General features: G+C 53.9%; 7 protein-coding genes across 7 annotated transcripts; 5 read left to right on the top strand and 2 right to left on the bottom strand.

Moving 5' to 3' along the window:
- Window positions 1-950: 950 nt before the first annotated feature.
- BDV59DRAFT_144854 (putative intracellular protein transport protein (UsoA)) lies at window positions 951-1,823 on the bottom strand. Its single transcript, XM_073687247.1, has 3 exons — window positions 1,378-1,823; window positions 1,270-1,320; window positions 951-1,218 (listed from the first exon to the last, which is right to left on the bottom strand). Exons 1-3 carry the CDS (start codon window positions 1,651-1,653, stop codon window positions 988-990), a joined length of 558 nt encoding a protein of 185 aa, XP_073550589.1. The 5' UTR covers window positions 1,654-1,823; the 3' UTR covers window positions 951-987.
- Window positions 1,824-2,103: 280 nt separating this feature from the next.
- rat1 (5'->3' exoribonculease Dhp1) lies at window positions 2,104-6,003 on the top strand. Its single transcript, XM_073687245.1, has 5 exons — window positions 2,104-2,948; window positions 3,019-3,296; window positions 3,356-3,481; window positions 3,543-5,305; window positions 5,367-6,003. Exons 1-5 carry the CDS (start codon window positions 2,642-2,644, stop codon window positions 5,926-5,928), a joined length of 3,036 nt encoding a protein of 1,011 aa, XP_073550588.1. The 5' UTR covers window positions 2,104-2,641; the 3' UTR covers window positions 5,929-6,003.
- A 530-nt stretch (window positions 6,004-6,533) lies between these two features.
- On the top strand, window positions 6,534-11,987 carry BDV59DRAFT_144799 (pentafunctional protein ARO1). The gene is made up of 2 exons (XM_073687246.1): window positions 6,534-11,481; window positions 11,549-11,987. Exons 1-2 carry the CDS (start codon window positions 6,811-6,813, stop codon window positions 11,618-11,620), a joined length of 4,743 nt encoding a protein of 1,580 aa, XP_073550587.1. The 5' UTR covers window positions 6,534-6,810; the 3' UTR covers window positions 11,621-11,987.
- A 3,719-nt stretch (window positions 11,988-15,706) lies between these two features.
- On the top strand, window positions 15,707-17,944 carry BDV59DRAFT_191710 (stress-regulated transcription factor RPN4; the record flags this gene model as incomplete). The annotated part of the gene is made up of 1 exon (XM_073691939.1): window positions 15,707-17,944. One exon carries the CDS (start codon window positions 15,707-15,709, stop codon window positions 17,942-17,944), a length of 2,238 nt encoding a protein of 745 aa, XP_073550586.1.
- A 1,532-nt stretch (window positions 17,945-19,476) lies between these two features.
- Window positions 19,477-21,833, bottom strand: BDV59DRAFT_144701 (putative cell wall anchored protein). Its single transcript, XM_073687244.1, has 6 exons — window positions 21,698-21,833; window positions 21,500-21,639; window positions 21,339-21,440; window positions 20,668-21,287; window positions 20,127-20,599; window positions 19,477-20,065 (listed from the first exon to the last, which is right to left on the bottom strand). The coding sequence occupies exons 2-6, from the start codon at window positions 21,603-21,605 to the stop codon at window positions 19,600-19,602; spliced, it is 1,767 nt and encodes a 588-aa protein (XP_073550585.1). The 5' UTR covers window positions 21,606-21,639; window positions 21,698-21,833; the 3' UTR covers window positions 19,477-19,599.
- Window positions 21,265-22,329, top strand: BDV59DRAFT_173208 (uncharacterized protein). The gene is made up of 3 exons (XM_073688850.1): window positions 21,265-21,287; window positions 21,339-21,410; window positions 21,703-22,329. The coding sequence occupies exon 3, from the start codon at window positions 21,953-21,955 to the stop codon at window positions 22,232-22,234; it is 282 nt and encodes a 93-aa protein (XP_073550584.1). The 5' UTR covers window positions 21,265-21,287; window positions 21,339-21,410; window positions 21,703-21,952; the 3' UTR covers window positions 22,235-22,329.
- Window positions 22,330-25,738: 3,409 nt separating this feature from the next.
- Window positions 25,739-26,538, top strand: BDV59DRAFT_173201 (uncharacterized protein). The gene has a single exon (XM_073688849.1). The coding sequence runs from the start codon at window positions 26,182-26,184 to the stop codon at window positions 26,338-26,340; it is 159 nt and encodes a 52-aa protein (XP_073550583.1). The 5' UTR covers window positions 25,739-26,181; the 3' UTR covers window positions 26,341-26,538.
- The last annotated feature ends 1,301 nt before the right edge of the window (window positions 26,539-27,839 follow it).

Raw genomic sequence — 27,839 nt, 5'->3', positions numbered from 1 at the left:
TCGGTAACACTCATGGCGATTGATTTCGCCTCGGCATTCTCAAAGAGGAGGTGGAACAAAAGAACGGAGGCCATCCATGTTTGATATGGGTCAGCATTCCCGCGAGACTCCGGGGGGGTCAACAGGGCGGTCAGAATATTTGGAATCTGATCCTGTCCACTGACATGTCCATCAATTGCTCTTCGTAAAACATGGATGCGTATGCCGGAATGGTTCGTAAAGAACGCTTTGACACACTCGCACCCAGCCAGACGGGCATCTAGGAACTGGAGGGGGGCTGGTTCCAGGGACATCTTGAGCAATGCCTCAATAACATTGATTCTTTGGACGCCATTCGTGGTACCCTCGGCAGGTTGGGAGCCCCAGATAACTTCAACGTCTCCAAACTGCTCCTGTAGGGGCTGATTTCCGCGAATCAAGTCGGCACAAGTAGAAAGTGCCTACATGTGTTAGTCTCAAAAAAGTCGGGTCAATGTATGGTGGTGACTGGCGAACCTTGGACGTAACATTGACGCTGAACTTTTGGCCGAAGGCAACACTGAGCGCCTGTTCCATGACACCATTTTTCCAAAAGGCCAGTTGGTTGGCAGCGGTGTTCACCGCACCCCTAACCAAGAACAACTGGACGATAACCAGCAGACCCCAAATGTTTTTGTCCCGCGATGCCAGCGTCCACTGGGGCGTGGGTTCCCCAGATTCTTGCTCCTGGTTGACGTCGACAAGCAACTTTGTCAATTTCTGTACACATCCCGTCTCCCGGAAGTACGACTGGTTGGAGATATTCAATCGCAGAAGATTGGCGAGCAAGGATAGACAGTCTTCGACGACTTCCGAACCATGCGACAAGGCACCTTCCACTTCTATGAGGGAGAATATGAGATCGAACGCATTTTCGAAGGCGACGAGTTTCTGAAATTCTTCCGAGGCTGGGGTCAAGGCAATGAGGAGCAGTAGTGCTTCTAGATAAGAGGTACCGTCAGCAAAGGATCAGGCAGCTTCCGAAAGGACGAATGGAAGCGAACCGTTTCGCACTGGCTCTCTCGCATCCCCCAGAGCACTGACTAGTCGGGGAATTCCCAATGGGGCTGTTAATATACACTCCTGCGTTCTTTCGGGGCGTGCGCTCGAGATCTGGAACATCAATTGCAAAGAATAGAGGCGGGAATAGAATTCACGGGTATCGAGTAGGTCGAGGAGGGCTGTAATATTATCTTGTCGCTTTCACTCCGTTAGTAGAATGAAACAGCGTGGCGCGAGAGACATCTGTACCTGGGTGAACTCATCCGAGAGCCAAAGAGCAATTTCATCCGAGGCTTCTGGCTAAACCGGAGATCAGTACACACGAGCCCCGTTTCGTCTCTCATTGAAGGCACTCACACTGTTTTCGTCGGGAGAAAACAGCATCAGCAGGGTCTCCAGGACCACCTTGAGCGTGTCGACATCTTCTCGGTCATCACGCAGGCTGCTGATCAGGGGCCGCAGCGCACCCGACGCAACCGATGCAGGATAGGTCTTCGCAAAGCTCCGCAGACCCTGGATCGCTGCGCGACGGTCCTCAAGCAATGTGGCACTTTGGAGTCGATTGGTAAGGGTGTTGATTGTATCCGTGGCCGTTTGTTTGGCCGGCGCCTGCGATTCGAGTATTCGGAACATCGCAAATGGTGGCTCGTAATCTCATGGTCACCGCCAGCCAAGGGCGTAGCAATTGGTTAGCATGGAACACAGGTGAGGCCGAGCTCCAACCGTGGTGTGGGGGGGTAAGTGTGGTGTAGACCGCAGGGCAGGTTGGAAGCGGCTGAGCTGTTCTCTTCGGAGCTGCGATGACGCTCCCCAGATAGGCAAGTGATGGAACTGCCCGCCGTTCAGGCAGCACCGGACGATTTCCTATTGTGGATGTGGCTGCTTTAAGCGGGTCAGGTGACTGCTCTGTTTTACTTCTACACATAATCCTGTATTGTCTGCTGGGTATTAGAATCAAAGAACACCAACTAGTTGATGGCTAGTATGCTTGTAGACTTATCCAAAGATACAGTTTAAACCTCGCTAGGTAATGTATTCATTGTCGGTCTTTATGCTAGAAGTAAATACTTCGGTATGTTTTGCGGGATATATAATGAGAGCCTCACGTAAAACCAAATCCGGAGTAGATAATTAATCAGACATCTCAAGGCGCCATTTCAAGAATCAAAGAACTTGACCTCCTAGTGGTCTTCGTCAACTATACTTACTACTAGGTTCTCGACAAAGACAGGTGAAGGCGACCTCCCCGGAACCGCGATAAGAGAAGCCCCGAACAGCCGAAATTCATTGGGTCATTCATTCCGCGCGCAGCATCGCAGAGACTTCCGAGTCTCACCCCCATCGCCCTTGCACCTCCCACTGAGGGCGTCTGCTATTTTCCTCCGTTTTTCTCTGAACTGTTACACCTGCGCATTCTCTTCGGGCAGAATATCGTGTTGTTCGCTGTGGAAGTTCTCGAACGTTGCGACCCGCGAGCGATACGACCCGCGAAAGCTCTTCCGAGATCCCCAAGTGCCAGCGGCCGCCGCCCATGCAGCGCAGCTGCAAACCGTGTTGACTTTCGATTTAATCCACCCGTTCTCGACCGTCTCCTTCCTCGCGCCCAGTCGCACCTGCCGCCATGGGTGTTCCAGCCTTGTTCCGATGGCTCTCCAACAAATACCCCAAGATCATCTCGCCGGTGATCGAGGAGCGTCCCTATGAAGTCAACGGCGAAGAGGTCCCAGTCGATACAACGCGCCCAAATCCCAACGGAGATGAGATGGATAATTTGTACCTGGACATGAATGGTATTGTCCATCCGTGTACCCATCCGGAGGGGAAGCCTCCCCCGGCAAACGAGCAGGAGATGATGCTGGAGATCTTCAAATACACTGATCGGGTCGTGAACATGGTGCGCCCGAGAAAACTTCTGATGATCGCCGTTGGTGCGTATAACCCCATGCTGTGGAGTGTCACTATGGAAATGCTTGGCTGACCGCGAGTCCTTCATGATAGATGGCGTCGCACCACGTGCAAAGATGAACCAACAGCGCGCACGTCGTTTCCGCTCCGCGCAGGAGGCCAAAGAAGCCGACGAGAAGAAAGAGGAGTTTCGCAAACTGCAGGCGAAGCAGAATGGCAACAAAGCGGGCCAGGATCTCCAGGAAGAGGTCATTCAGAAGACTTGGGACAGCAATGTCATCACTCCAGGAACACCATTCATGGATATTCTTGCCGCCTCTCTGCGTTACTGGATTGCCTACAAGCTCAACACGGACCCCGCTTGGGAAAAGGTCAGCTTCATCTTCCGCATTCCCTCGATCGTGGTAACCTCAGTTCTGACCCGGAGCAGCTGAAAATCATCATTTCCGATGCGACCGTTCCTGGAGAGGGAGAGCACAAGATTATGGAGTTTGTTCGTTCTCAGCGCGCGGATCCTGAACATGATCCAAATACACGCCACGTTATCTATGGATTGGTACGTTGATCAACGACCGACACCCCACCCCTTGATCGAATGCTAACTGATCAACGTACAGGACGCTGACTTGATTATGTTGGGTCTTGCCACGCACGAGCCCTACTTCCGGGTATTGCGAGAAGATGTCTTTTTCCAGGAATCCAAGGCACGCACCTGTCACCTCTGCGGCCAAGTAGGACACAAGGCCGAAGAATGTAGAGGTCGGCCGAAGGAGAAGAGTGGAGAATTTGATGAGAAGCAGAATGGAACGTCGTTGAAACCATTCATCTGGCTTAATGTCTCTATTCTCCGAGAGTATCTTGCCGTCGAGCTGTATGTGCCCAATCAGCCTTTTCCCTTCGACCTCGAGCGGGCGTTGGATGATTGGGTTTTCATGTGCTTCTTCGTGGGAAATGATTTCCTTCCACACTTGCCATCGTTAGACATTCGTGAGAATGGCATCGATACGTTGATAGCAATCTGGCGTGATAACATTCCCGCCATGGGCGGCTACTTGACAAAGGATGGGCACGTTGATTTCAAACGGGCTCAGCTCATCCTTCAGGGTCTGGCCAAGCAAGAAGATGCGATTTTCCGCCGTCGTAGACAAGCCGAGGAGAGGAAGGCTGCAAACGAAAGACGACGCAAGCAAGAAGCACAACAACGAGAGGAACGCTCTAAGAGACAGAGACGTGGCTCGCCGTCTTATGATGCTTATGAACCGCCCGCCAACAACCGATCGCGTGGCAGTGGAGGTGGCCCGGCGCCCCCCAGTGGGCTTGAGCTGATCACACCTGGCCGAGGAGAGCTGTCGCGCGAGACGAGAGAGCTCACCCAGAGCATGGTTGTCAACCGAGGAGCTGTCTACCGAGCCAACGCAGCCAACAAGAGTGCCGCGGCTGTCCTGAAGAGCAAGCTTATGAAAGGCTCTTCGGAGGATGCGCCCCCCGAGAATTCGGAAGAGCCCCCTGCGGATGAGGCCGCCGAACCGACTTCCCCGTCCGTCCTTGGTAAAAGAAAGGCTGATGAGAAGAATGGTGGAGAGGAGACCCCAGGTTCGGAGACGCCTAAGCCGAATAAGGATGACGAGATGCCGCCCGACACTGTTCGTCTGTGGGAAGAAGGTTATGCGGACCGCTATTACGAGCAGAAGTTTGGCGTTGATCCTGAAGACAAGGAATTCCGGCACAAGGTTGCGCGGGCCTACGCCGAGGGTCTTGCTTGGGTCCTGCTGTATTACTTCCAGGGGTGTCCCTCCTGGACTTGGTACTATCCCTATCATTATGCGCCTTTTGCGGCCGACTTTGTGGATATCGCGGACATGGTCTCGTCGTTTGAGAAGGGAACGCCGTTCAAACCGTTCGAGCAGTTGATGGGCGTTCTCCCGGCGTCCTCTAACCATGCTATTCCGGAGGTCTTCCACGACCTCATGAAGGATCCCGACAGTGAGATCATCGATTTCTATCCGGAAGACTTTGCCGTGGATCTCAATGGGAAGAAGTTCGCTTGGCAAGGGGTTGTGTTGCTGCCATTCATTGATGAAAAGCGGCTCCTGACCGCAATGGAGAAGAAGTATCCTCTCCTGTCCGATGAGGAGAGGCTTCGGAATTGTGTGGGACGGGATGTCTTATTGATCTCTGATGGACATCCACTCTATCAGGATATAGTGGGGAATTTCTACTCTAAGAAGCAGGGTGCTCCCAAGTACAAGCTGAACATGCGAGTGAGCGAGGGGCTGGCGGGTAAAGTTGAAAAGAACGACACCTATATCCCGCACAGCTCTTTAGTGTCGTCGTTGGAAGAGTACGGCATGCCCACTTTGGATGAAGATCGGTCTTTGACGTGAGTACCACCGTCCACTTTTGACTACCCATCTCTCGACCTCCACTAACACCGTCGCCAGGGTTAACTATGAGATTCCCAAATCTTCCCATATTCACAAATCTATGCTGCTTCGGGGAGTGAAATTCCCCCCACCTGCATTGGACCAAGGAGACATCCAGGCCGTGAAGTCGAAGGCGAACCACTCGGGCCGGTCCTTTGGAGGCGCTCCATTCCGAAACAATGGGAACCGCGGTGGCCGGATCAACTATGCCAGCGACCGGCCGAACCCCTTCGCTGCGCATCTCGATCCAAAGTTTATGCCTGGCGCTAATGCCGCGGCTGGGGCTCCCATGATGCCGGCTGGCTGGACACCTCCGGCGCCTGGCTCCACAGGATACTCCCGAGGGCCACCACCTCCTCCACGTGGTGGAGGTCGAGGCGGATATCCTCCTCGAGGCGGGTATGGCGGCGGAGGAGACTACTACGGACGCAATCAGGGGTTGTACGGCGATGGATACGGATTCAATCAACATGGATATCGACCAAACCCGCCTGGACGGGGTGGAGGGTATCAGCGAGGAGGGTATTCCAGCCGGGACCACTATGGCTCGAGAAACTCGGGTGGATATGGTCGGTACTAGGACCACCACGGAGCGAAAGTGGATTCGATTTGTTGGGCTGAGATTTGTCGATCTCGGATCTAGTAGTGCGATCGGGATGGTTTGACTTTTTATTTTTGTTTCTTATTGTGTATACATAGTGATGTTGCTGGGCTGTGACCCCTTTTCCCCTTACCCACTGGAGGAGTTTTCCACTCCATGCTCAGGTACCATCCAGGGGATGAGGAATTTTGGATAGGATTTGGCGTTTGGAAAAACCACGAAAAGAGACATATGTATGCCACTATGTACCTTGCGTTGTAGGACGTCCTGTACACTTATCGTACCAGTCAAAAGAAGTAGAACCATCACATTGTGATGGTTGAAATGCCGGACCTCCACCGATCCCTTGCCGAGAGACGCGACATCGGAGCCAATTGAGTCAATCGAGGGAATCGACGGGCGGTGTGGAGCATCATCATCTTCTTTTCCTCCTTTCTCCTTCTCCCTCTCTTCTCTCCCTCTCTCTCTCTCTCTCTCTCTTGGATCCACCTTGCCAATCCCTTCTGTTCTTTTCTTTCCGGCGGAGCTGAATAGCGCCTCCTCCCCCCGCTTGCTAATTTTCTCCCGTTCTCTGGTCACTGCTTTGAAATTTTCCCTCCTTGTTGTCCCCCTCCATAGCTTCTACCTTCCCCCTTCCACCTTCGTGTGCAATTGGTTTGGTGGAGGAACTGCTGGGGTGTGAACTAGATCATCTTCGCATTCTGGTTAACAGCATGATCTGAAAGGTACGGGACTTGGAGTATGACTCAGTCGCTCCCGCATTGTGCCCCTCCGTCCACCGTCGGTGTATCGTGCTGATCAGGAACAATCAAAACAGAGGGAAACAGAACACCCCCAGATAACACACAACCATCGTCTACGATGCCCGAACCTACGAAAATCAGCATCTTGGGGAAGGAGAGCATTGTCGCTGATTTCGGTCTCTGGCGCAATTATGTCGCCAAGGACTTGATCAGTGGCTGCCCCTCCACCACCTACGTCCTCATCACCGATACGAATATCGGCTCCATCTATACCCCCAGCTTCCAGAAATCGTTCGAAGCCGCCGCCGCGAGCGTCTCCCCGTCCCCCCGTCTCTTGGTCTACCATGCACCCCCCGGAGAGGTGTCCAAGTCCCGCCAGACCAAAGCCGACATTGAAGATTGGATGTTGAGTCAGAGCCCCCCATGTGGCCGGGACACGGTGGTCATTGCCCTCGGTGGAGGTGTGATCGGTGACCTGACGGGCTTCATCGCCGCCACCTACATGCGTGGTGTCCGTTACGTCCAGGTCCCGACTACTCTTCTCGCCATGGTCGACTCCTCCATTGGAGGTAAGACTGCGATCGATACCCCGCTGGGAAAGAACCTGATCGGCGCGATCTGGCAACCCACTCGCATCTACATTGATCTGGAATTCCTGGAGACGCTCCCCGTCCGGGAGTTCATCAACGGGATGGCCGAGGTGATTAAGACGGCAGCGATCTCCAGTGAAGAGGAGTTCACCGCATTGGAAGAAAACGCCAACACGATATTGTCCGCCGTCCGCCGTGAAGTCAAGCCCGGTCAGCACAGATTCGCTGGTCTCGAAGATATCCTCAAGGCTCGCATTCTCGCCTCTGCGCGTCACAAGGCCTACGTCGTTTCCGAGGACGAGCGCGAGGGCGGCCTCCGGAACCTCCTGAACTGGGGCCATTCCATCGGTCACGCCATCGAGGCCATCCTGACCCCTCAGATCCTGCACGGGGAGTGTGTCGCCATTGGGATGGTGAAGGAGGCCGAGCTGGCTCGCCATCTCGGTATCCTGAAGAATGTCGCCGTGGCTCGTATTGTCAAGTGTATTGCCGCCTACGGCCTCCCCACCTCCCTCAAGGATGCGCGCATTCGCAAGCTGACCGCCGGCAAGCACTGTTCGGTGGACCAGCTGCTCTTCAACATGGCCCTCGACAAGAAGAACGACGGCCCCAAGAAGAAGATCGTGCTCCTCTCGGCCATCGGCCAGCCGTATGAACCGAAGGCTAGCGTGGTTCCGAACGCGGATATCAGCGTCGTCCTGGCTCCCAGCGTTGAGGTGCATCCTGGTGTCTCCAAGGCATCCAATGTGGTCTGTGCTCCTCCCGGCTCAAAGAGTATCTCCAACCGAGCCTTGGTTCTGGCCGCACTGGGCTCGGGAACGTGCCGTATCAAGAATCTGTTGTATTCCGATGACACCGAGGTCATGATGACTGCGTTGGAGAAGATCGGCGCCGCCACCTTCTCTTGGGAGGAGGAGGGCGAAGTCCTCGTGGTGAACGGAAAGGGAGGAGACATCAAAGCCAGTCCTTCGGCCCTCTACCTCGGAAACGCCGGTACCGCCTCGCGATTCCTGACGACGGTTGCGACTCTTGCAACTGCTAGTGGCGTGGACCACAGCGTCCTGACCGGCAACAACCGCATGAAGCAAAGACCCATCGGCGACTTGGTCGACGCTCTGACGGCCAACGGTGCCTCGATCGAATACCTGGAGAAGAAGGGAAGTCTCCCGCTGAAGATTGGTGCAGGCGGTGGATTCTCGGGAGGACGGATCAACCTGGCTGCCAAGGTGTCCTCCCAGTACGTGTCCTCCCTCCTGATGTGCGCGCCCTACGCCAAGGAGCCGGTCACCTTGAAGCTGGTGGGCGGTAAGCCCATCTCCGAGCCGTATATCGAGATGACCACCGCGATGATGCGCTCTTTTGGCATCGAGGTGCAGAAGTCCGCTACGGAAGAGTTCACCTACCATATCCCTCAGGGTCGCTATGTCAACCCTCCTGAATATATTGTTGAGAGTGATGCTAGTTCGGCTACCTATCCTCTGGCCATTGCTGCGGTATCAGGCACGACGTGCACGGTCCCCAACATTGGCTCTAAGTCTCTCCAGGGAGACGCGCGCTTTGCTGTTGATGTCCTGCGGCCGATGGGCTGTACGGTCACCCAGACGGACTCCTCCACCACCGTTACCGGACCGGCTGATGGCATCCTGCGGCCGCTGCCCAATGTGGATATGGAGCCCATGACCGACGCTTTCCTGGGGGCGTCTGTCCTCGCAGCCATTGCTCGTGGAAATGGGTCTAACCACACTACGCGGATCTACGGTATTGCTAACCAGCGGGTAAAGGAATGCAACCGAATCAAGGCCATGAAGGACGAGCTCGCCAAATTCGGGGTCGTCTGCCGTGAACATGACGATGGCCTCGAGATCGATGGCATTGACCGCTCGACCCTTAGACAGCCCGCTGGTGGTGTGTACTGCTACGATGACCACCGTGTCGCGTTCAGCTTCAGCGTTCTCGCCCTGGTTACTCCCCAGCCTACCCTCATCTTGGAGAAGGAGTGTGTGGGTAAGACGTGGCCCGGTTGGTGGGACACCCTCAGACAGCTGTTCTCCGTGAAGCTTGAGGGAAGAGAACTCAAAGAGGAGGAAGCTCCTGTTCTGACCGGCGCGGAGAAGGCCAATGCTTCCGTGTTTATCATCGGTATGCGGGGAGCTGGAAAGACGACGAGCGGGAAATGGGTCGCAAAGTCCCTGAACCGACCCTTCATTGACCTTGACACTGAGCTGGAGACTACCGAAGGCATAGCAATCCCCGAGATCATTAAGCAACGGGGTTGGCAAGGATTCAGAGATGCGGAGTTGACTCTCCTGCAACGTACGCTGAAGGAACGCTCGACCGGCCACGTGTTTGCTTGTGGCGGCGGTATCGTTGAGATTCCAGAGGCCCGCAAACTGCTCATCGACTATCACAAGAACAAGGGCAATGTCCTTCTTATCATGCGCGACATCAAGCAGGTGATGGACTTCCTCTCCATTGACCAGACCCGCCCGGCCTACGTGGAAGACATGATGGGCGTGTGGCTGCGCAGAAAGCCCTGGTTCAACGAGTGCAGCAACATCCAGTATTTCAGCCAACACGCAAAATCTGGAGGCCTTACTCGGGCGTCGGAAGACTTTGAGCGTTTCCTGAAGGTGGTCACTGGCCAAGTGGACAACCTCAGCATCATCAAGCAGAAGAAGCATTCGTTCTTCGTGTCTCTCACTCTACCGGACCTGCGCTCTGCCAGTGATATCCTCGACAAGGTGTGCGTCGGCTCCGACGCCGTGGAGCTCCGAGTCGATCTGCTGAAGGACCCCGCGTCGGATAGCGACATTCCTTCGGTAGACTACGTGGCCGAGCAGATGTCGTTCCTTCGCAGTCGCACCTCCCTCCCTCTCATCTTCACCATCCGCACCAAGAGTCAAGGCGGCCGTTTCCCCGATGACGCTCACGATGCTGCGATGGAGCTGTACCGTCTCGCCATGCGATCTGGCAGCGAATTCGTGGACCTCGAGATCGCATTCCCCGACGAGCTGCTGCGCGCGGTCACGGACATCAAAGGCTACTCGAAGATCATCGCGTCGCACCACGACCCCAAGGGCGAGCTGTCATGGTCGAACATGTCCTGGATCAAGTACTACAACCGAGCGCTCGAGTATGGCGACGTGATTAAGCTTGTCGGCGTGGCGAACAGCCTCGACGACAACACCGCCCTTCGCAAGTTCAAGACGTGGGCCGAGGAGGCTCACGACGTTCCGATAATTGCCATCAACATGGGTGACAACGGACAACTGAGCCGCATCCTGAACGGCTTCATGACCCCGGTGTCCCACCCGAGCCTTCCGTTCAAGGCCGCTCCGGGCCAGCTGTCGGCCACGGAGATCCGCCGAGGACTGTCCCTGATGGGCGAGATCAAGCAGAAGCAGTTCGCGATCTTCGGGAACCCGGTGTCGGGCTCCCGTTCGCCCGCCCTCCACAACACACTCTTCCACCAGTCGGGGCTCCCGCACGAGTACACGCGGCTGGAGACCTCCAACGCCGAGGACGTGAAGGACTTCATCCGCTCGCCGAACTTCGGCGGCGCGTCGGTGACCATCCCGCTGAAGCTGGACATCATGCCCCTGCTGGACGAGATCGCGCGGGAGGCCGAGATCATCGGAGCGGTGAACACCGTCGTGCCGGTGAACAGCGGGGCCGGGACTCGGCTGGTGGGCTACAACACCGACTGGCAGGGCATGATCCTGTCCCTTCGCAATGCGGGGGTGTACGGGACCAACAAGGACGCCAGCGCGGTGGTGGTCGGCGGCGGCGGCACCGCTCGCGCGGCGATCTTCGCGCTCCACCACATGGGCTTCTCCCCGATCTACGTCATCGGACGCTCGGCGGGCAAGCTGCAGAGCATGGCCGAGACGTTCCCCTCGGGCTACAACATCCGGCTGGTGGATAGCAGCGAGCAGATCGACACGGTGCCGCAGGTGGCCATTGGCACGATCCCGGCGGACCGACCGATCGACCCGGGCATGCGCGAGACGCTGTGCCGGATGTTCGAGCGGGCGCAGGAGCTCGACGCCGACATTGTCAAGACTGGCGAGAAGGCGCCGCGCGTGCTCCTGGAGATGGCCTATAAGCCGGCGGTGACGGCTCTGATGCAGCTGGCGTCGGACGCCGGCTGGCGCACAATCCCGGGCCTGGAAGTTCTGGTGGGTCAGGGCTGGTACCAGGTGAGTTTTGTTGCAGGCTGGATGTCGTTGATTGATTGACTACGGAGGTGCTAACGGATCAATCTAGTTCCAACACTGGACGGGGATTTCCCCGCTCTACGAGGACGCACGGTCGGCGGTGCTGGGGGACGCAGCATGAGCGTGTTTTGATAGGGTTTCAGTATATTTATAGTGCAGATTTTCGGGGCACCATTCTTGTGATTTTTGACGACGATTCTGAAAAGCATAGAGTTCCATTTCGGGTTGATTCTGGACCTCCAGTTGTAGGTGAAGCACGTACGTAAACAAATTCAAGTATGGAACGTGGGGTAGCGACGGTCTGGACTCCGACCGGCCGAAGAAAAAGGGTCGGTCCAGACCGGAGGCGGTGCAAAGAAGGCAGACGTTAAGTGCTGACGCTGCAAGACATGCAGCCGACGGGAGGAATTCAGAGCATGTCTCTGATTGTTACTATTTATTTGGAATGGAAGAGGTCAGATGAGGGTTGTAGTCGCGATAACGGCGATGGATGACTCGAGGATGGAGTCAGACAAGTAAGACACATGAGATGTTAGGGCTTATGGTCCTATTTTTAACCAAGCGATAACGACAGGTCCGGGATACGGAGGAGAGAATCCCTCAGCGCGACACGCCAACGGTCGGGCAGCAGACTAATGCTGCACGGACACACGAGAAGAACCATGGTGCCGTGTTCCGACCGGGCTTGATCGATCGACCGGGCCGATGGACCCATCAGTCAAATCTGTGGTGTACGCAGTATGAGGGACATGAACAGTGTGTCAGTTCTATAAGTGACAGAGCACAGAGTACGGAGGGGGGATAGTCTATTGAGTACCTCGGTAGATAGATACCTAGGTACCTAGTAGAGACGTCTACTGTCGTTGCTCGGAAACAGAATCCGGCAGAATCGATGTAGCCGACAAGTACAGTCGGAATGTCCTAATAATGGAATACGGAATGGCACGCGAACAGACAGAATTTTCCACACTAATCGCTAGCCTCGAAGAATCTGGCACTATGATCCGGACAACCGAGCGGAATGAGACTAAAGTAGGAACTGCTGCATGGAAGGCCGCTAGAAAGAATTCGAAGGGCCGTAAGCGAGGGGAAAACTTTTTCTAGCTGCATATGGTATGCTTCCAGAAGCCGTGGAAGAATTTTTACTGCAGTAACGGAGATGCCGATTGGCTGCTGCGCATGGATCGTCCGCGTCGGTATTACCGCCCGTGTATTGGCCAATCAGGGCTCCTGTAGATCCCTGCTTTGTGGCTGTGCTAGGATCTTCCTCTCGCATGTTGTTGGCTGGAGACTCATGCAGAACTCGAGGGAAAATTTTTTTTTTGACTTTGCATCTGCATTAGTGCATTCAATTCAGCGTCCAGCACACAGACCCCCTGCCCGTGCCCCTTCCATGCGAACGGTTAAGGTGCTGACTGGCCTGTTGATCCTTGCTAGGCTATCGGATGCTACGTTGTACTCCGTTGACCGGAGTCCCATAGACGATGCCCATAAACACTTCGGGTAAATCTTACGAGAGGTGAATAGGAAAGGAGAGGGAGGGTAAAAAAAAAAAACTTAGAGCGTGCATGTCATCGCGTCACCAACGGATACCCCCAACCGATCATCCAGACTGGGAAGTCCAACATCATGCTATCGCGGCATCTCCCGCTCCCCCAGTTCTGGTAGTCATCCTCCGACGGCTCAAAGGCTATTATCCCCCTTTCCCACGTGTAGATGAAGTCAGCGGAGCGCTCGATCGGTCGGTCGGTGTAGGTTTGGCGGCTGGCTGCTGATTTTAGCCGTTCGGAAATTCGAATTCCACCCATCAATCATCCCCGGACCCGCCCTTTCCATAGGGCAGGGCGAGGGGAGGTAGATTCAACCACCACAGCCACAGTAGACTTTTTCTTTCCTACTTTTCTTGCTTGTCACCGTACCGATGTCGCTCGTACGTTCGTTGGGGCTCTGGATCCGGTGGAACAGCTCTCCGTAATGCGCTTACCGGGTTTCTCAGCTCCATGTCCTGGTTCCCGGTCCGGGGTTTTCTTTCGGACGAGGCATGACAGGGAATGTTGTCTCTTGGCGGGGAGAGCTTCTCCCTGCTGGTTGGTATGTGTGTAGGGAGACAGCCGTTGTCGCCACCGGTTTCAGCTGTCGTCTGTCAACTGCCGGTGGGCCTTTGCTCCAGGGCTGGGCCCATGGCAGCGGTCGAGACGGGGTAGAAGAACCCCGAGATGAGCTTGGTCGGGATGTTTATCTACGAGTGATTGGCGGGTGGTCAGGGGAGGCCTGGTCATGCTGGTGACTGGGGGGGAGAAGCACATGCGATCGACAGTGTGTCGTCTTGCTGCTGTCGTGTCAGGCTACGAGCTGAGGAGGTGGATGCCACCTGATTGACTGTCGAAAATCTACCAGCTGAGTTCACATGTGAAGATGAAGACTGTTAGTCCGGTAGTCGAGATGTCGAGATTCCCGACCACGTGGGGATGATCGTCATTCAACGAGAGTCCAGACATGTACTCGGTACAATGCCTGCTTACGGAGGAGACCTCGACGACTCAGATGCGGTCAGGTGGTCACCAAAGTCGAGTGAGGCTCAGCAGGAGTAGTGATACCTTCACATCTAAGCGAGCGTCGAACCATGGTGGTTCGTCGGGGGTGTTTCCTGTCAGGCTCAGCAGGACATGAGATGCGAGGTCAGCTGACCGACGGGTGATGTGTTGTCGTTGTTGTTGGGGGAAGAATAGGCAAGAATAGCCCCAGGAGCTAGTATAGCGTTCCCAACGGGGCAGGGAAAACAGGTGCAATGGGCCGGTCGAGAAGGGATTGGCATGGATGCCGGCCGAAACGAAGGAAAGGGTTCGGATGAGTCGTGCCGCCAGTATGCGACCACGGTACGACCAACACGATTCATACGTTAGTGCTGGACCGGGGGGCTTGGCGGGGGGAATGCGACCAGGAAAGCCCGAATGTTTGCCGCTGGGAGGGTTGGAAAGATCTGCATGGGTTAAAAAAAAAACGTGGGAACGGCAAGATTACCCAAGGGGCATGCACCTAGGTAGGAAGACAAATAAGAGGATGCAGGCAGCGGCAGGAGAAAGAAACCCGGACAAGTCCGTTGATAGTTCACGGGACATGTGGCTGATGATGTGGCTTTGCAGAAGAGGCTAGTGCCCTACGGCGACCTATGTGGCTAGTGGGCCCCGATGATCGACGAAAGGGCTGCGTTTGCAGACTCCGATCGACCCTTGATTGCCAATCAGGGAACATGTCATCTGTAAGGGCTGGAGGTTGTGTGAGTGGTATCGTGGGTCAACAGAGAGACACGAGAGGTACGTACTCTGTAGGGTGTGGCGCAGTTTTCATTGACTACCTGGAAGGTCGTGGAAGGTACTGGGTAGGATTATTAATACGCAGTACGGAGTTAGGAGGTACCTAGGTAGAATTCGATAGCCATGATAATCATACGGAGTAGTAGTGACAATCCTTTACGGAGATCCAGGAGATACGCAAGAGTCAAGTAAAGTTTTCTGCGGTCCCAGCCGAACGAGTGTGGCTTTGCAAGTAGAGATTATCGGCCGGGGGAGAGATGGATGGCCCAGTGGACCAACCCCAGATCAGATCGGCGTGTGTAATGGTATGGTCAATCGGCCGTAAGGTAATGCTGCATTAGTGTCTTTCCGGGTTTTCGGGCATACCGTGGTCTTTGATTATTATTTTTTTTTTAGAAAAAAAAAATAATAATAATAATTAAATAAAATAATACTAATATTTCTGCAACGTCATAACATCCAAATCGGTTAAAAAGATCAATCCTCCCCTCCCTTTCGCCTTCATCAATTCACTTGTGAGATTCGCCTTCTTCTCTTCTTTTTCAGTGACTCATACTCATACTACTACTACCATTACTAACTCTTACTACCCCTATCCTCCTACACTCCTACTATACTCCTCTTACACTCGGACTCATCTTACTCAGCATCGTAAGTCTGGCTCACCCAAACCTTCTCCATCTTTATACTTCCTCCCCTTCCCCCCCTCTACTCCCCTTCGTCATCACTCGTCCTTCCACTCACCCATCTCTTCCGTGGTAGATTTCCCCCTTCCCACGGGTCATCTGGACGATTCCAGTCTTTTCCATATCGCTTCCACCCAAAGAGGGAAAAGGGGCCCTGCTGCCAACCTATTATAAAACCTTCCGCCCTCCCTCGGTGGCAAACCCACCATGTTCATGTCTCCCTCCTCACGTAAAGACTTCATCACCTCCACTCCTTTCGTCAACTATCCCGACTCCGTTTGCATCCAAGGCGATCAGTTCCTCGCCGACTATCTCGACCAACAGCCGCGATTGCAGTCGCCGTTCCAGTATCATCCCGACCTGCGCTTCGTCTCTCCGCCATCTTCCGCCCCCTCCTCCCCCACCTCTTCTCCCTCCTCCTCCTCCTTCTCTTCCTCCTACTCCCACTCCTTCTCTCAACCTCCCGTGACAACCGCCGTTGCCACGGACTATTCCTCCGCCGTCTTGGACGGTGAAGCGCCTTTCATGACTCCTGCATCCTCTTACAACCCTTCGATACACATCTCTCACCCGACCTCTCCACCCGCATCGCAGCCCTTCGTTCCTGCGCAATTCGCTCAGCCATACTTCTTCAACAACAACAACAATCACCCCCACAACTCTCCCATGTTGGCGCAACAACGGGCCGCAAACAACCACGGCTGGGACGGCAACCTTCAGATGTTGACTCCCGCGCGCATCCAGCAGAACAACTTCCAGTATACGCCCGACCTGCACCAACAACAGAAGTCTTCTCCCAGTCTCTCCTCCAGTAAATCTGCGCCTGCGGGAAGCTCCTACCAACGATCCAACGGTGCCGCCTTCTCGCGTCCACTGCCTACTCCCGAGCACACCCCCGTCCAGCACTCCTTCATGGGAGCCACCTACCACGGCTTTGACGATGCCAGTCAAGCTGATGCTGACCTCGCCATTCGACGAGCTGTGATGGAACAGAAGCAGCAGCAGCAGCAACAACAACAGCAGCAGCAGCAGCAGTCTCACCATCAGCACCAGTCAAGCGAACACTCGCTGGCGCCTTCGGTATCCAGCGTGAGTCACAATTCCCCCGTGACTCCGCACACGAGCTTCGAGGAGCTCGACGATACCTCCAAGGCGATCGTCAATGGTGAGCAGCGAATCTCTGACATAGACAAATGGATGGATGATTACTTACAATTCGATCCACCAGAATATAACAACCAAAGCGGCAACAACACCAACATGTCCGTTGGAGTTCCCAAGCTCAACCGTACCATCTCCGACATCTATCAAGACGAACTCTACAATCCTGCCATGATGTCCGCTTCGCAGGTTTCGAAGCCACCAGCCAACCACCACCATCAGCAGAACCTGATGACTCCCTTCCGCAATGTCTTTGCGGATCGGCTTCAGGCCGCGAACCAGGGCCACCTGTCCGCCCGGTCGCAATCCCCCGCGGTGACAATGAACCGCGATCGCTCTCCTTTCCGCCAGGGCTCTCCTCTGGCTGGCGAGTACGATAACACTACGCTGCAGAACCCCTCCATGGCTACGAGTGTGCCGGGTCCTCAGAACGGCATGGGTCAACCTCAGGGCGAGCCCAAGACCATGTCTCCCAAGGACGCTCTGCTGGACTACGATCCAAATGCGGATACGACGGTGCCCCTGTTCCCATCGAACCAGCCCGACTTCAACCTGGGCGACACGATGGGTCTGCGGCGGGAAAGCTCCTCCTCTTTCCAGCCGGCCCAGAACTTTGCATCGATGGACTCGTTCCCCGCTCAGTACGCTCCTCAGGGGGCGCCCCAGCAGTACCATTTCGCCCAGCAGCAGGGCCGTCAGCACCAGGCTGTCCAGCCTACGGATGGCCTCCTGCACCAGACTCCGGATTTTCCCGCCTCGCTCCCGCACTTCGAGTCTACGAGCAGTGATATTCTCCCCTCCACGGAGATCCCCTCCCAACATATGGCCAACATGCCGATCCACCCGGTCCACGAAGAGATTATGCGTCCGGAGAATACCTCCTCTGACAGCGGCACCTACACCTGCACCTACCACGGCTGCACACTAAGGTTTGAGACCCCGGCCAAGCTGCAGAAGCACAAGCGCGAGGCGCACCGTCAAACCACCCCTGGAGGCCACCTGGTGGGGCGGGACAGTGCATCGCGCAACTCCCAGGCCGGTCCCCACAAGTGTGAGCGGATCAACCCCTCCACGGGAAAGCCGTGCAATTCGGTCTTCTCGCGACCCTACGACCTGACGCGGCACGAGGATACGATCCACAACGCCCGCAAGCAAAAGGTTCGCTGTCATCTGTGCACGGAGGAGAAGACCTTCTCGCGCAATGATGCGCTCACCCGGCATATGCGGGTGGTGCACCCCGAGGTCGATTGGCCCGGCAAGCAGCGGCGCAGGGGCCGGGAGTGAATGGGTGGGGGACTATGGCTCAGAATGGTGTTGCGCAACATACCAGCCAGCTTCGACTCCTCTTGTCGACATGGTGACAGCATCCAGCCATGGAGCACCAGCCCTTGTGATTTGAGGATGGGCGTTCCACGAATGCGACGGGGGCCCATGGCTCAAGATGACGAGCGGCAGCCTCCGACGTCATCGCTCCTCCTTATCGAGTAAGGACGCGCTAACGGTCCCCGATCGGCCGTTGGACTTTCCAGATCGGGATGCGGGTCGCACCTCCAAAGGGAGCTTCGATGACATCATCGGGATCCTTCGGGGAATGACGTCACTATCCCTTCTCTCCCTCCCTCTCTCTCTCTCTCTTACCATCTCTCTATCATTCCCTTTTCACGCTTTAGATGTTTGATGACGCATATGCTATCCCTCGAGTTTGGTCGCTTGGCAATGGCGTTTCTTCTTGTGGCTTCAGATCCTTTTTCCAATTGAGTCCTGGCATGATCGTGGGGTCTTAGACTTTCCTTTGTTTCCCATTGGGTGGCTTTCGGTGTTTTGCATTTTTTTTTTTTTACATGATAAAAAGAAGCAAGTTGTATTGTTGTTTTCTACGATCCAGGGTTGTTCCCTCCATCTGACGACGAATCCTTGTGCGATGATGTACCATACTTTTGTCTTGTATTTGCTACGATGATGTCTGCACTTGTGTCTGGTTTTGCATAGGTGGGTTTGGGTGGTGTACAGATTGCTTTTTTCCCCCGGAAAACGGGCTGTATAGTACGATTGTACAAATAGTTATCCAACTACTTAATCGAGTTATACCAACGTGTACCAGGTCTTCTGCGTATAGTATGGCAGCGGTAGAGTATTAAGCACGTCAGGTGTGTCAACAAGACTTAAGACTGCGACCGTGCGCCGACCAACCCGGGAAGAGCGATTCATGGGCCACGCAAAAGTACGGTCATCATTACCTCACGGGGTTATCGCCCGCTTTCTCATTCAGCAGCTTCAGCTGCTTAACAGCTGGAAGATCTTAGCCTTGTCTACGGACGGGGTGTGATTCGTCAATGGCTGGCGACCCATGCGGGAGCGGGTGGAAAGCTAAGAGTCATCCGGGTCCTTGGGTAGGGGCGGTGGAGCAGGGTAATAATCCGTTTGTTGCTGGTGGAGCACCCTGGGTTTTAAAGGATTCGGGGATGTGGACGGGTGGAGCAGTAACAGAGCACCGCGGTACAGCTGGTTATGTTGCTTGAACGGTCTTCGACTCTGGAGGTCGGGTTAGGGGTCTACCTTACGAAGTATACATCCCAGTGGCATATGCGCACGCGGGCTGTTGGAGTAGGCTAATCTCATTTCTTCACAAAACAACACGACATGACACGACACCAGTTCGATCGACAAGTCATATTGCGGAATGGAATGGATGAATGAATGGCTGCGAGAATACGAACCCCTCCTGGCGTACTCCGTCGTAATACTGCGATCTGCAGCCCGTACGGTATTACGGCTCCGTCGACGATGACACCATGGTGCATCCTCCCGGCTCCACCGCGCCTCTGCTGATTAGTCGCGGTGGGGATCGTAGATCTGCTTCTGATCTGCGAAGGAACGGACTCTGTTACTGCTGTGGCTGGTGCAACACATGATCCCAAAATCCCTTTGGTAATGGCTGTCTACTTGGTCGTAGGGAGCTCCCGCACGTGGTTGGCGTCCATCTCCTGCAGCGCCGACGTCGCAGGCAGTTGTGCCGGTGGCCTGGTGGAATCAGGCAGCTCAACCTGCTGTCCGGCCGGGTTGCGACAGGTCGTCGCTCCCACATAGGCAAAGTCCCTGTGCTCGGTCCACGACGGGCCCTTGTCTTCCCTCCACGATGTGCTCTTTTCTTCCGTCCACGGCTCGCTCTCCGCGTCCGAGTCCTGTCGCTTTCGTTGCCGGATCCAGAAATACACGCTGCCCAGGATCAGCGCGGCACCGCCTACGGAGCCGATCACGATCCCCGAGACGTCGCGCGGGTCGAGGCCCTCGCGCTCGAGTGCATCCTCCTCCGTGCCGTTGTCCAGCGGCGTGCGGAAGAACTGGGCGATCTGTCGTGTGCTGAACCCGTGCGGGGGCTCCTTCATGCGCGCGTTGCCGTCCGGCCTGTCGCGTGTGAGCATCCTACCGTCTCGGAAAACTGGGGGCGGGACCCGTCTGCACTTACTCGCCGCCGATGGTGCGGAGGACCGGCCGCGGCACCTGGTACTCCGGCGCCGCCGATCTGTAGACGCTGCCCCATTTCAGGTCGGTCATGTCGAAGATCGCAACGCCCTCCCGTTCCCAGTCGCAGGTGGACGTGAGGTCGTCGGATGTCGCTCCCCCAACCGTCAGCATCTGCCGATTTCCGACCAGGTGGCAGGTATGTCCGTACCGCGGCGACTCGCCGCTGTAGACCCTCGTCCATGTGAACGACGGCATGGACAGGATGTACACCTCGTCGTAGTCCTCGTTGGCGCCGCGCCCGCCGTAGAGATAGACGTTGTGGCTCGAGTTGTCCTTCGCGGATGCGGCCACCAGACAGAAGTCAGTCCGTGGGGAGGGGATGTCCCCGACGGTCTTCTGCACAAGCCAGGTGGCATTCCGGCTGTCGTCGGCGATGGACTCCACGTCGAGGAAATCGATCTGGTCGAATGTCACCTGTTATTTACCCGCTGTCAGCTTTGGTCCACGCTCGGGAACGGGGAGGTCTTCGCTCTCTGGCGTACGTAGGTCCCGTCGTTCGACGCACTACTGTCACTTGTCGGCTTGGTGACGCCCCCCATGGCCACCAGCATCCCCTGAGAGCCCGCCCCTGGGATGTACACCATACCGCCTTTCGCCCGCGGGGATCTCCGCAGCCAGACCGTCGACACATTCATGGCGACCTGGGTGGGCAGGTCGATCACCACAAGTCCATCGAGGTACCGACGGAAGTTCGACATATGCTCCAGCCCGTTTGACGTCCCGCTGTCGATGAACCCGTTCAGGTAGAATGCCTGTCCTAGGTTCGGCGCCTCGGTGTAGCTTCCTCCGGCTGGGCTGTACGGCACGTCCTCCGTCACGTCGTACTGGTCCCATCTATCCTCCGCCGGGTCGTATGACCACAGCGTGTACTGCGATGATGTCGGCGGCTTGAACCCCGGGAAACTGGTGTTCACGGAGGATGTCGTGCCGCCGTAGAGGTAGATCTTCGAGTCGGTCGTGGGTCCCGAGTACAAGGCGCCGCGAACCACTAACGGGGGCTCGGTTCCCGTGCTCGGGTTCGCGGTCTTGTCGACAGCTGTGATGGAGATGTTGTCTTTCCAGTCCCATGACGACGTCATGTCGACTTCGATTAACTGCGTGTCTGCCGTCATTAGTGTGAGGATGGCTCCGCGGCTACTGATCTGCGACGTACTATATCCGAGGATGCGGGCGCTTTCGACTTGGCCGTCATCGTCCTTCTCGGCGTAGGTCTCCACGCCGCCGTCTATATACAGTTTCCCATCTTTTATCGTAGCTGGAGGGATCAGCGAGTTTGGTTCTTCTCCTATGTTTGGGACAGGGATTTGAGTTTACATTGGTGATTTAGTCTCCTGCAGAAATTATCCACGGGATCAGTCCCAATGGCTAATGTGCATACCAGCAATGTTGTGAGGGGGAGAATCGCCCTCCACATTAACATTTTGGCCGTAGTGTGGATAGCAGAAGGGCGTGATCTAGGGGAGGCGACGTGTTACAAAAAGAGCGACAAGATTAATGCTTATAAATACGCACCTCACTGTAGATTTTCTCCGGCTACGGCTGTGATATCAATCCGCTCCGCTATGAATAATGTTGGCGGTGGCAGGGCCTGCAAGGCGCAGGGGGTGTAACGCGGATAAGGCCAGTCCATAGGCTCGTTGGTCCTGCTTTCCATGTGAGTATTGTATCAGGATAAAGTAGCCTGTGCATGTGTATGAGTGGTCTTCATTCTAGTAGGTTATCTGTGACGGTTTCCTAGATGACGACAGGAGCTCTCTGGATGGGCATATGGTTTTCGGCTTGCTCTCGAGATCGAAATCCAGCCTGATGGTGCGTTCATCAGTGCCATGGTGGTTGGTGGTCGTCGCAGCCCCTACATTGTTCGCTGGCCCTTTCATACTGGTGTCTCTCATTTCCCTTCTCCGTCACCACAGGAAAGCAACCACATATCGGAGACGACATATCTACACCCAGAGGCTCTTCGCCATCGATAGGGTAGGGAAATCCGGTCAGATTCAAGGATTGGTCACCGCTGGTGGAGTTTTGATGGACCATTTTGCGGCAGTGTAGGCGAGGGGCGTCGAAAGGGATGGATATTGTTTCGTTTTCATCTGGGGATATGACGATATTTTCGAAGGACCCTCCTTGCCGGATATTGTTATTGCTGCGTCGGCTCAGCGCTTTTGATTTTCCTGTGCCATGCGTCCATGGAGAGATACCCTGTAGGTTTCCTAAATGCGTGATGTAGGAATGGACTCTTCCACATATACTGTAACAAGGGGTGCAGCAGTCACATATCTGGGAAGTTGTTTCGGCCCTTGCATTGGGTAGTAAATGACCAATGCTCGTCAGGGCAGGTGTTCATCCAGTGATGTGCATGGTCTGGCTTGTTCAGTCTTCCGTGTATTAATCTAGCAGGCAGGTAGTAAACGTGGTACCTACTTTTGGGGGCCTCAGGGGCATCCCCCTGTGCCATGGGCCCTTCCATCGTGGGCTAGTACACGATCATGCCACTGGCAAGGCCCCAGTGGGATACGAGCGGCAATTAGACGGCGACTGTCACAAGGAAGCATAGGCCAGAGAGTGGGGTTCCAAAAGAGCATTGTGTCCTGTCAGCCTTGCGGAGTATTACTCAGAATTCAGGGGTCCGACCCCTTTCTGACACAATCGCTCAGATCATGCGAAACAGAGCTGCATGAATATAACATCCTCAGAGGAAAGTGTATTATGCGTCTATTGCATACGATAGATGATAGTGCCAAGCTCGAAGTCGAAGAGTTCGATGCTGGCCACATCCCCAAGTATGGGATTTTGTCGCATACCTGGGAGGAAGAAGAGATCTCCTATCTGGACATGCAGGGTTTGAATGCAGCTGGCAAAAAGGGCTACGAGAAAATCCGAAAAGGCTCTTTCATAGCGAAAAGTAACGGACTAGACTATTTTTGGGTGGACACATGCTGCATTGACAAGACCAGTAGCGCAGAGCTTTCCGAAGCGATCAACTCAATGTACCGATGGTATCAAGAAGCAGAGGTCTGTTACGCTTATCTGGCCGATGTGGCGGGCACCACAGCACCAGGAAGTGGCCAACAAATTACCAATAGCAAATGGTTCAAAAGAGGCTGGACGCTACAGGAACTAATTGCTCCTGAGACAGTGGTCTTCTTCGATCGCGATTGGAATGAGCTGGGTACCAAAGACAGTCTGCGGAACGAGATATCCCAGCGAACAACTATACCGACAGAAATTCTTTCGGGAGAGATCGAGCTAGGCGATATGAGCGTGGCGCAGAGGATGTCGTGGGCGGCTGACCGAGAAACAAAAAGAGTGGAGGACCGAGCGTATTCCTTAATGGGGATATTTGGAATTAACATGCCGTTGCTGTACGGAGAGGGGGAGATGGCATTCATCAGACTTCAAGAAGAAGTTATCAAGGTATTGGATGACTACACGATCTTTGCGTGGGAGTCCGAACATAGCAGCTATGGGGGCCTTCTTGCGACGACACCAGACGCCTTTAGAAGCTCAGCTGATATCACCCCTGAAAAAGGCTCTGGTGTTACGAATAGAAGCCCCTGGATGGTGACAAATCAAGGCATTCATGTGGAAGTGCCGTTTGTTGCAATCGGGCCTCGGGGATTAGGTCTTGGTCTCCTCCCTTGTGAGAAGGCTGGAAATGAAGACCTGTTTATGGGGGTCTTTCTACGAGACGTTTCCCTTACAATGACACGATTTGAGAGAGTCGCGTATGGAAGACTGGTGTTTTTGAATCCAGAACGCTTACGACCTCCGCAATATCCTATACGACAGATATGTGTTCAGCAGAGACGGTTTGCACTCACTTCTCGACCAAAAAGAACCGTCGCCCGCGAGAGGTTAGATAAAGAGGCCAGCGAACTCGACCTCATATGCGCAAAACTACAATCTTTACGCCTAACATCCTGTGATGTCGGGAAACTAGAGGGACAAACGGGGCCTAGCAGCCTCAAGTTGGCAAATTCCGGTTATATCGATGATTCTGGAGCCCGAACAATCTTTCCCTCCTCCATGGAGAAGGACAAGTACTGTGTTTGGTATTACCTATCCAATCCTAACATTAATGTCAATACAGGTGATCGGGATGGGAAGACGCCACTTACACATGCCGCAAGACGGGGCAAAGAGGATCTGGTCTGGATGTTGTTATCTCGGAGCGATATTAACGTACACCCCCGAGATACGGACGGGTTGACGCCATTATTCTACGCCGCAAATCATGGCTATGTGCCAGTGATAGATATGATATTGTCCAAAGGCTTCAGTGGCGATGATCTGATCGACAGAAATGGACAGACGGTGCTCTACTATGCATCAAGATTTGGGCACGAGGCTGCGGTCAAATTACTTCTAAAGAGGTGTATTATCGACATCAATGGTAAAGATAAATCCGGGCGTACATCGTTGATATGGGCTGCAACAGAAGGATATGCGCCTGTTGCTCGTTCACTGCTCTCTCACGGTGCGGATGTCAACACCTTTGACTCATCTCACTCCACTGCACTACATATGGCAGTAATCAATAGACATGCATCTATTGTACATCTGTTACTTGCTCGTGGAGCAGATGTGGATCTCAAAGATACGTCAGGCAAAACTGCGCTCCATTGGGCAGTCAAGACTGAGCAAGAATCTATTGCCAATCAACTTATTGCTCATGGTGCGGATGTCAACATATCTGATCATTCAAATTTAACTTCTCTTCACATAGCAGTGATGAATAAAGCCCTGCCCCTTGTCCGACTCCTTCTCGCCCAGGGTGCAGCTGTGGAATGTAAGAGTCCGACTGGCAGGACTGCCTTGTATTGGGCAGTTATGAATAGACAAGAGTCAGCTGTTCGTTTATTAATAGCCCATGGGGCGGACATTGAATCCAAAGATGCTTCACATGGAACAGTTCTACATTATGCGGCATCTATAGGCTATGTGGAAATGGTCGAAGTTCTCCTAGCCAATGGGGCTGACCTTGCATCCAGAGACTCTGACCAAGAAACAGCCCTCCACAAGGCGGCGATCAGTGGTCATAAACAAGTTGTTCGTACGCTCCTTGTGCATGGTGCTTGTGTTGAATGGAGTGACTCCTCTGGAAAAACCGCACTTCATTGGGCAGCGAGTAGGGGACATGCACTAGTTGTTAAGCTTCTACTCGCCAATGGTGCAAACATTGAATCCCGCGATGTTAGGGGTAAGAAGGCTCTTCATTATGCCAAAGAAAGGGGGCACCTAAATGTGGTGGACCTTCTCCTTCCCAAACGTGCCAGTAACAGAAATACGATAAAAAGCCTCCTCCATAGCCTCGATCCTTCAAAGCGCGCAGAGCAATAAAGTGCATGTCGTTATGCTTCTGGTCTAACTCATCCGGAGCATCAACGTTACACAAGAGCTAAGGAAAATAACAGCGGATCCTTCTGGATTCCATGATCCAAGACCAGAATATAAGCTAATACGGAGGAGATGAAGTAAGGCAGAAGGTCAAAGCCCTGGAGAGAGTACATTGAAGCAAGACGCACATCTAGCTTCATATTCTCATACCAGGTAGTTAGGAATAGACTCAGAAATTGCATAATAATATTAAATTTACCCTAAGCATTCAACCCCGGCAGTTGATACGTACACGAGAACGATCTGGACAATGGATAACGGATATTCGCAGTTCTTTTTGGTGTTGCCAACTCTGTCGACCCTGCTTCGTCTTCGCTCCAGCCTCACGGGGCTAAGCCTTGTACCAAGCCTATGAGATGCGTGTCATTAATCCACGGGCCTGCAGTTAGTATTTAGTGTTGGCCGTGCTGCCTTAGCAGGAGAGAGGCACCGTAGCCTAGGAATTCTCGTTCAATATTTAAACATTCACGCCGTTTTTATACCTGAATAGCCTTTCTCGTATAGAACAAAGGCACGTCCGTTTTACTGGAGGAAGGTCAACTTAAACAAGATTTGCTTTCAACCTTGTATTCCCGAGGGCCAGTTCCTACAAGTTTTTGATGTCCATTGTAGGCCCCAGCGTTGCTTATCTCCTATTTGTGGGCCTCTTATATTGGATTGGTCAGAAAGGATCATTGGTCATCCAGTCTGATGAACAGAAAAAGCATGAACGAACCCTTATGACTCACATTGGCCAGGGATGTCAGCATCAATATTGATGCCAGCCATCTTCGCCCGCTGGGCAAGCTCCCATGTCGCTGATGTGTTTTGACTTGCCCGAAGCGTACGAGAGTCTCGAACACATCATGGATATCAAAGGAACTCGCTGCAAAACTTGACAGCCTTACTGTCGTGGAACAAAAAGAACGTGAGTGCCTTCGGGCCTCCAAAAAGCAGGTTCCCCCCCCCCCCAAAAAAGGACCTCGGACCACCTGCGCCGACTTTCCGGTAATCATGTGACCTCATCCCACCGCCGGTGGGCTGAAGTCGTTACATTACCTTACTATCTAACTCTTTTCCCCCATAAATATCTTTGCTATAGCTTATATCTATATCCATATTTTTTTTTTTTTTCTTAAAACTAGTCGATTAATATTAGATTATACATCAGAAAATATATTAGTAATATCTTAAGATTTTAAGGCTTAATCTCAGACTTTCTAATATAATTATTAAAATAGATAAGAAATATATCATAGAACTAGTTTTAGAGAATGTATAGCGGGTAACTTTCAGATTATTTACAAAGGGTAAAAAATTATCTCACCTGACTGGTGGGATAAGCTGTTCTAAAATGGTTAGCATGTAGTTCGGAAAATCGGCGCCGGTGGTCCGAGGTCCTTGGGGGGTGGTGGGTTGACCTGTAGTCACGAGGTGCAACGGGGCAGTGACATGAGGTCACGTGACGTGGATTCATACGATCGGCGGTGGGTTTAGATCACATGATCGACGGAAAATCGGCGCAGGTGGTCCGAGGTCCTTAGGGGGTGGTGGGCTGACCTGCAGTCACAAAGCTCAGACATTTAGTGAGGTCACGTGTGAGGGCAAAGGGCCTTTGTATTCCAGAATCTTATATTATTGTGGGAATGCGACCGTTCGTTCTAATGTGTAATTACCACTATCTTCTGGACTGCAGCAGGGACTTGGATTCATCTAGAACTAGCGATAAAATGGCTATATTTATACCCTTGATTCCAACCTCTTCTTGGTGGGCTGGTGTATAGTATCGATCATCTTGGGTGTCAATTTTCAGAACAGCCGCGCTCTCTTGTCTGATGTTGTTTTATCTCTTTCGTGGTTTTGAAGGTGTTGGTCTCCGTCAGTCAGGCTTTTCCTCCGGCGTCTGGTATTCCATCATTGTAGTGGGTTGTTTGGCGGTTGTGATAACGTCGCGTAGTATGCTTCTCTGCAAGCGAAGTTCTTACTTATCGCGTCCGCATATGGCCTGGACATCATCATATGATCACGATGAAGGAAGCGGACCGTTCTCGCGGGCTTGTCGATAGAGTGTGATCCCACGCTTGGGTAGTCTATAGTCCACAATGTTTGGTGTGATACTTGCGTTCAGGTGTGTAATGCGTCTATTTACTAGACTGGTGCATTGATGGCACTGTGGTGCCCCTGGTGTGGGCAGCCGTGTATGTAGGCGCGTGAGTTTTGTCTGGCTTCTTTCCTTGGTCGGTTCCAGGTGTGATGACGTTGCTGTTCACGGTCAGTC

Source organism: Aspergillus ambiguus, assembly GCF_047715705.1.
Source record: "Aspergillus ambiguus strain CBS 117.58 unplaced genomic scaffold BDV59scaffold_6, whole genome shotgun sequence".
In the NCBI taxonomy this organism is placed as follows: domain Eukaryota; kingdom Fungi; phylum Ascomycota; class Eurotiomycetes; order Eurotiales; family Aspergillaceae; genus Aspergillus; species Aspergillus ambiguus.
This window is presented reverse-complemented; position numbering and strand designations above follow the sequence as displayed.

Coding starts and splice junctions, on each gene's coding strand:
- BDV59DRAFT_144854 (XM_073687247.1), bottom strand. CDS start 1,653: ATGTTCCGAATACTCGAATCGCAGGCGCCGGCCAAACAAACGGCCACG. Junction 1,321..1,377: donor TTTCTCCCGACGAAAACAGT/GTGAGTGCCTTC, acceptor TCTCCGGTTTAG/CCAGAAGCCTCGGATGAAAT. Junction 1,219..1,269: donor TCTCGGATGAGTTCACCCAG/GTACAGATGTCT, acceptor ACGGAGTGAAAG/CGACAAGATAATATTACAGC.
- rat1 (XM_073687245.1), top strand. CDS start 2,642: ATGGGTGTTCCAGCCTTGTTCCGATGGCTCTCCAACAAATACCCCAAG. Junction 2,949..3,018: donor ACTTCTGATGATCGCCGTTG/GTGCGTATAACC, acceptor CCTTCATGATAG/ATGGCGTCGCACCACGTGCA. Junction 3,297..3,355: donor CGGACCCCGCTTGGGAAAAG/GTCAGCTTCATC, acceptor GACCCGGAGCAG/CTGAAAATCATCATTTCCGA.
- BDV59DRAFT_144799 (XM_073687246.1), top strand. CDS start 6,811: ATGCCCGAACCTACGAAAATCAGCATCTTGGGGAAGGAGAGCATTGTC. Junction 11,482..11,548: donor TGGGTCAGGGCTGGTACCAG/GTGAGTTTTGTT, acceptor GGATCAATCTAG/TTCCAACACTGGACGGGGAT.
- BDV59DRAFT_144701 (XM_073687244.1), bottom strand. CDS start 21,605: ATGTTAATGTGGAGGGCGATTCTCCCCCTCACAACATTGCTGGTATGC. Junction 21,441..21,499: donor CAGGAGACTAAATCACCAAT/GTAAACTCAAAT, acceptor TGATCCCTCCAG/CTACGATAAAAGATGGGAAA. Junction 21,288..21,338: donor CGCCCGCATCCTCGGATATA/GTACGTCGCAGA, acceptor TAATGACGGCAG/ACACGCAGTTAATCGAAGTC.
- BDV59DRAFT_173208 (XM_073688850.1), top strand. CDS start 21,953: ATGGTTTTCGGCTTGCTCTCGAGATCGAAATCCAGCCTGATGGTGCGT.
- BDV59DRAFT_173201 (XM_073688849.1), top strand. CDS start 26,182: ATGTCCATTGTAGGCCCCAGCGTTGCTTATCTCCTATTTGTGGGCCTC.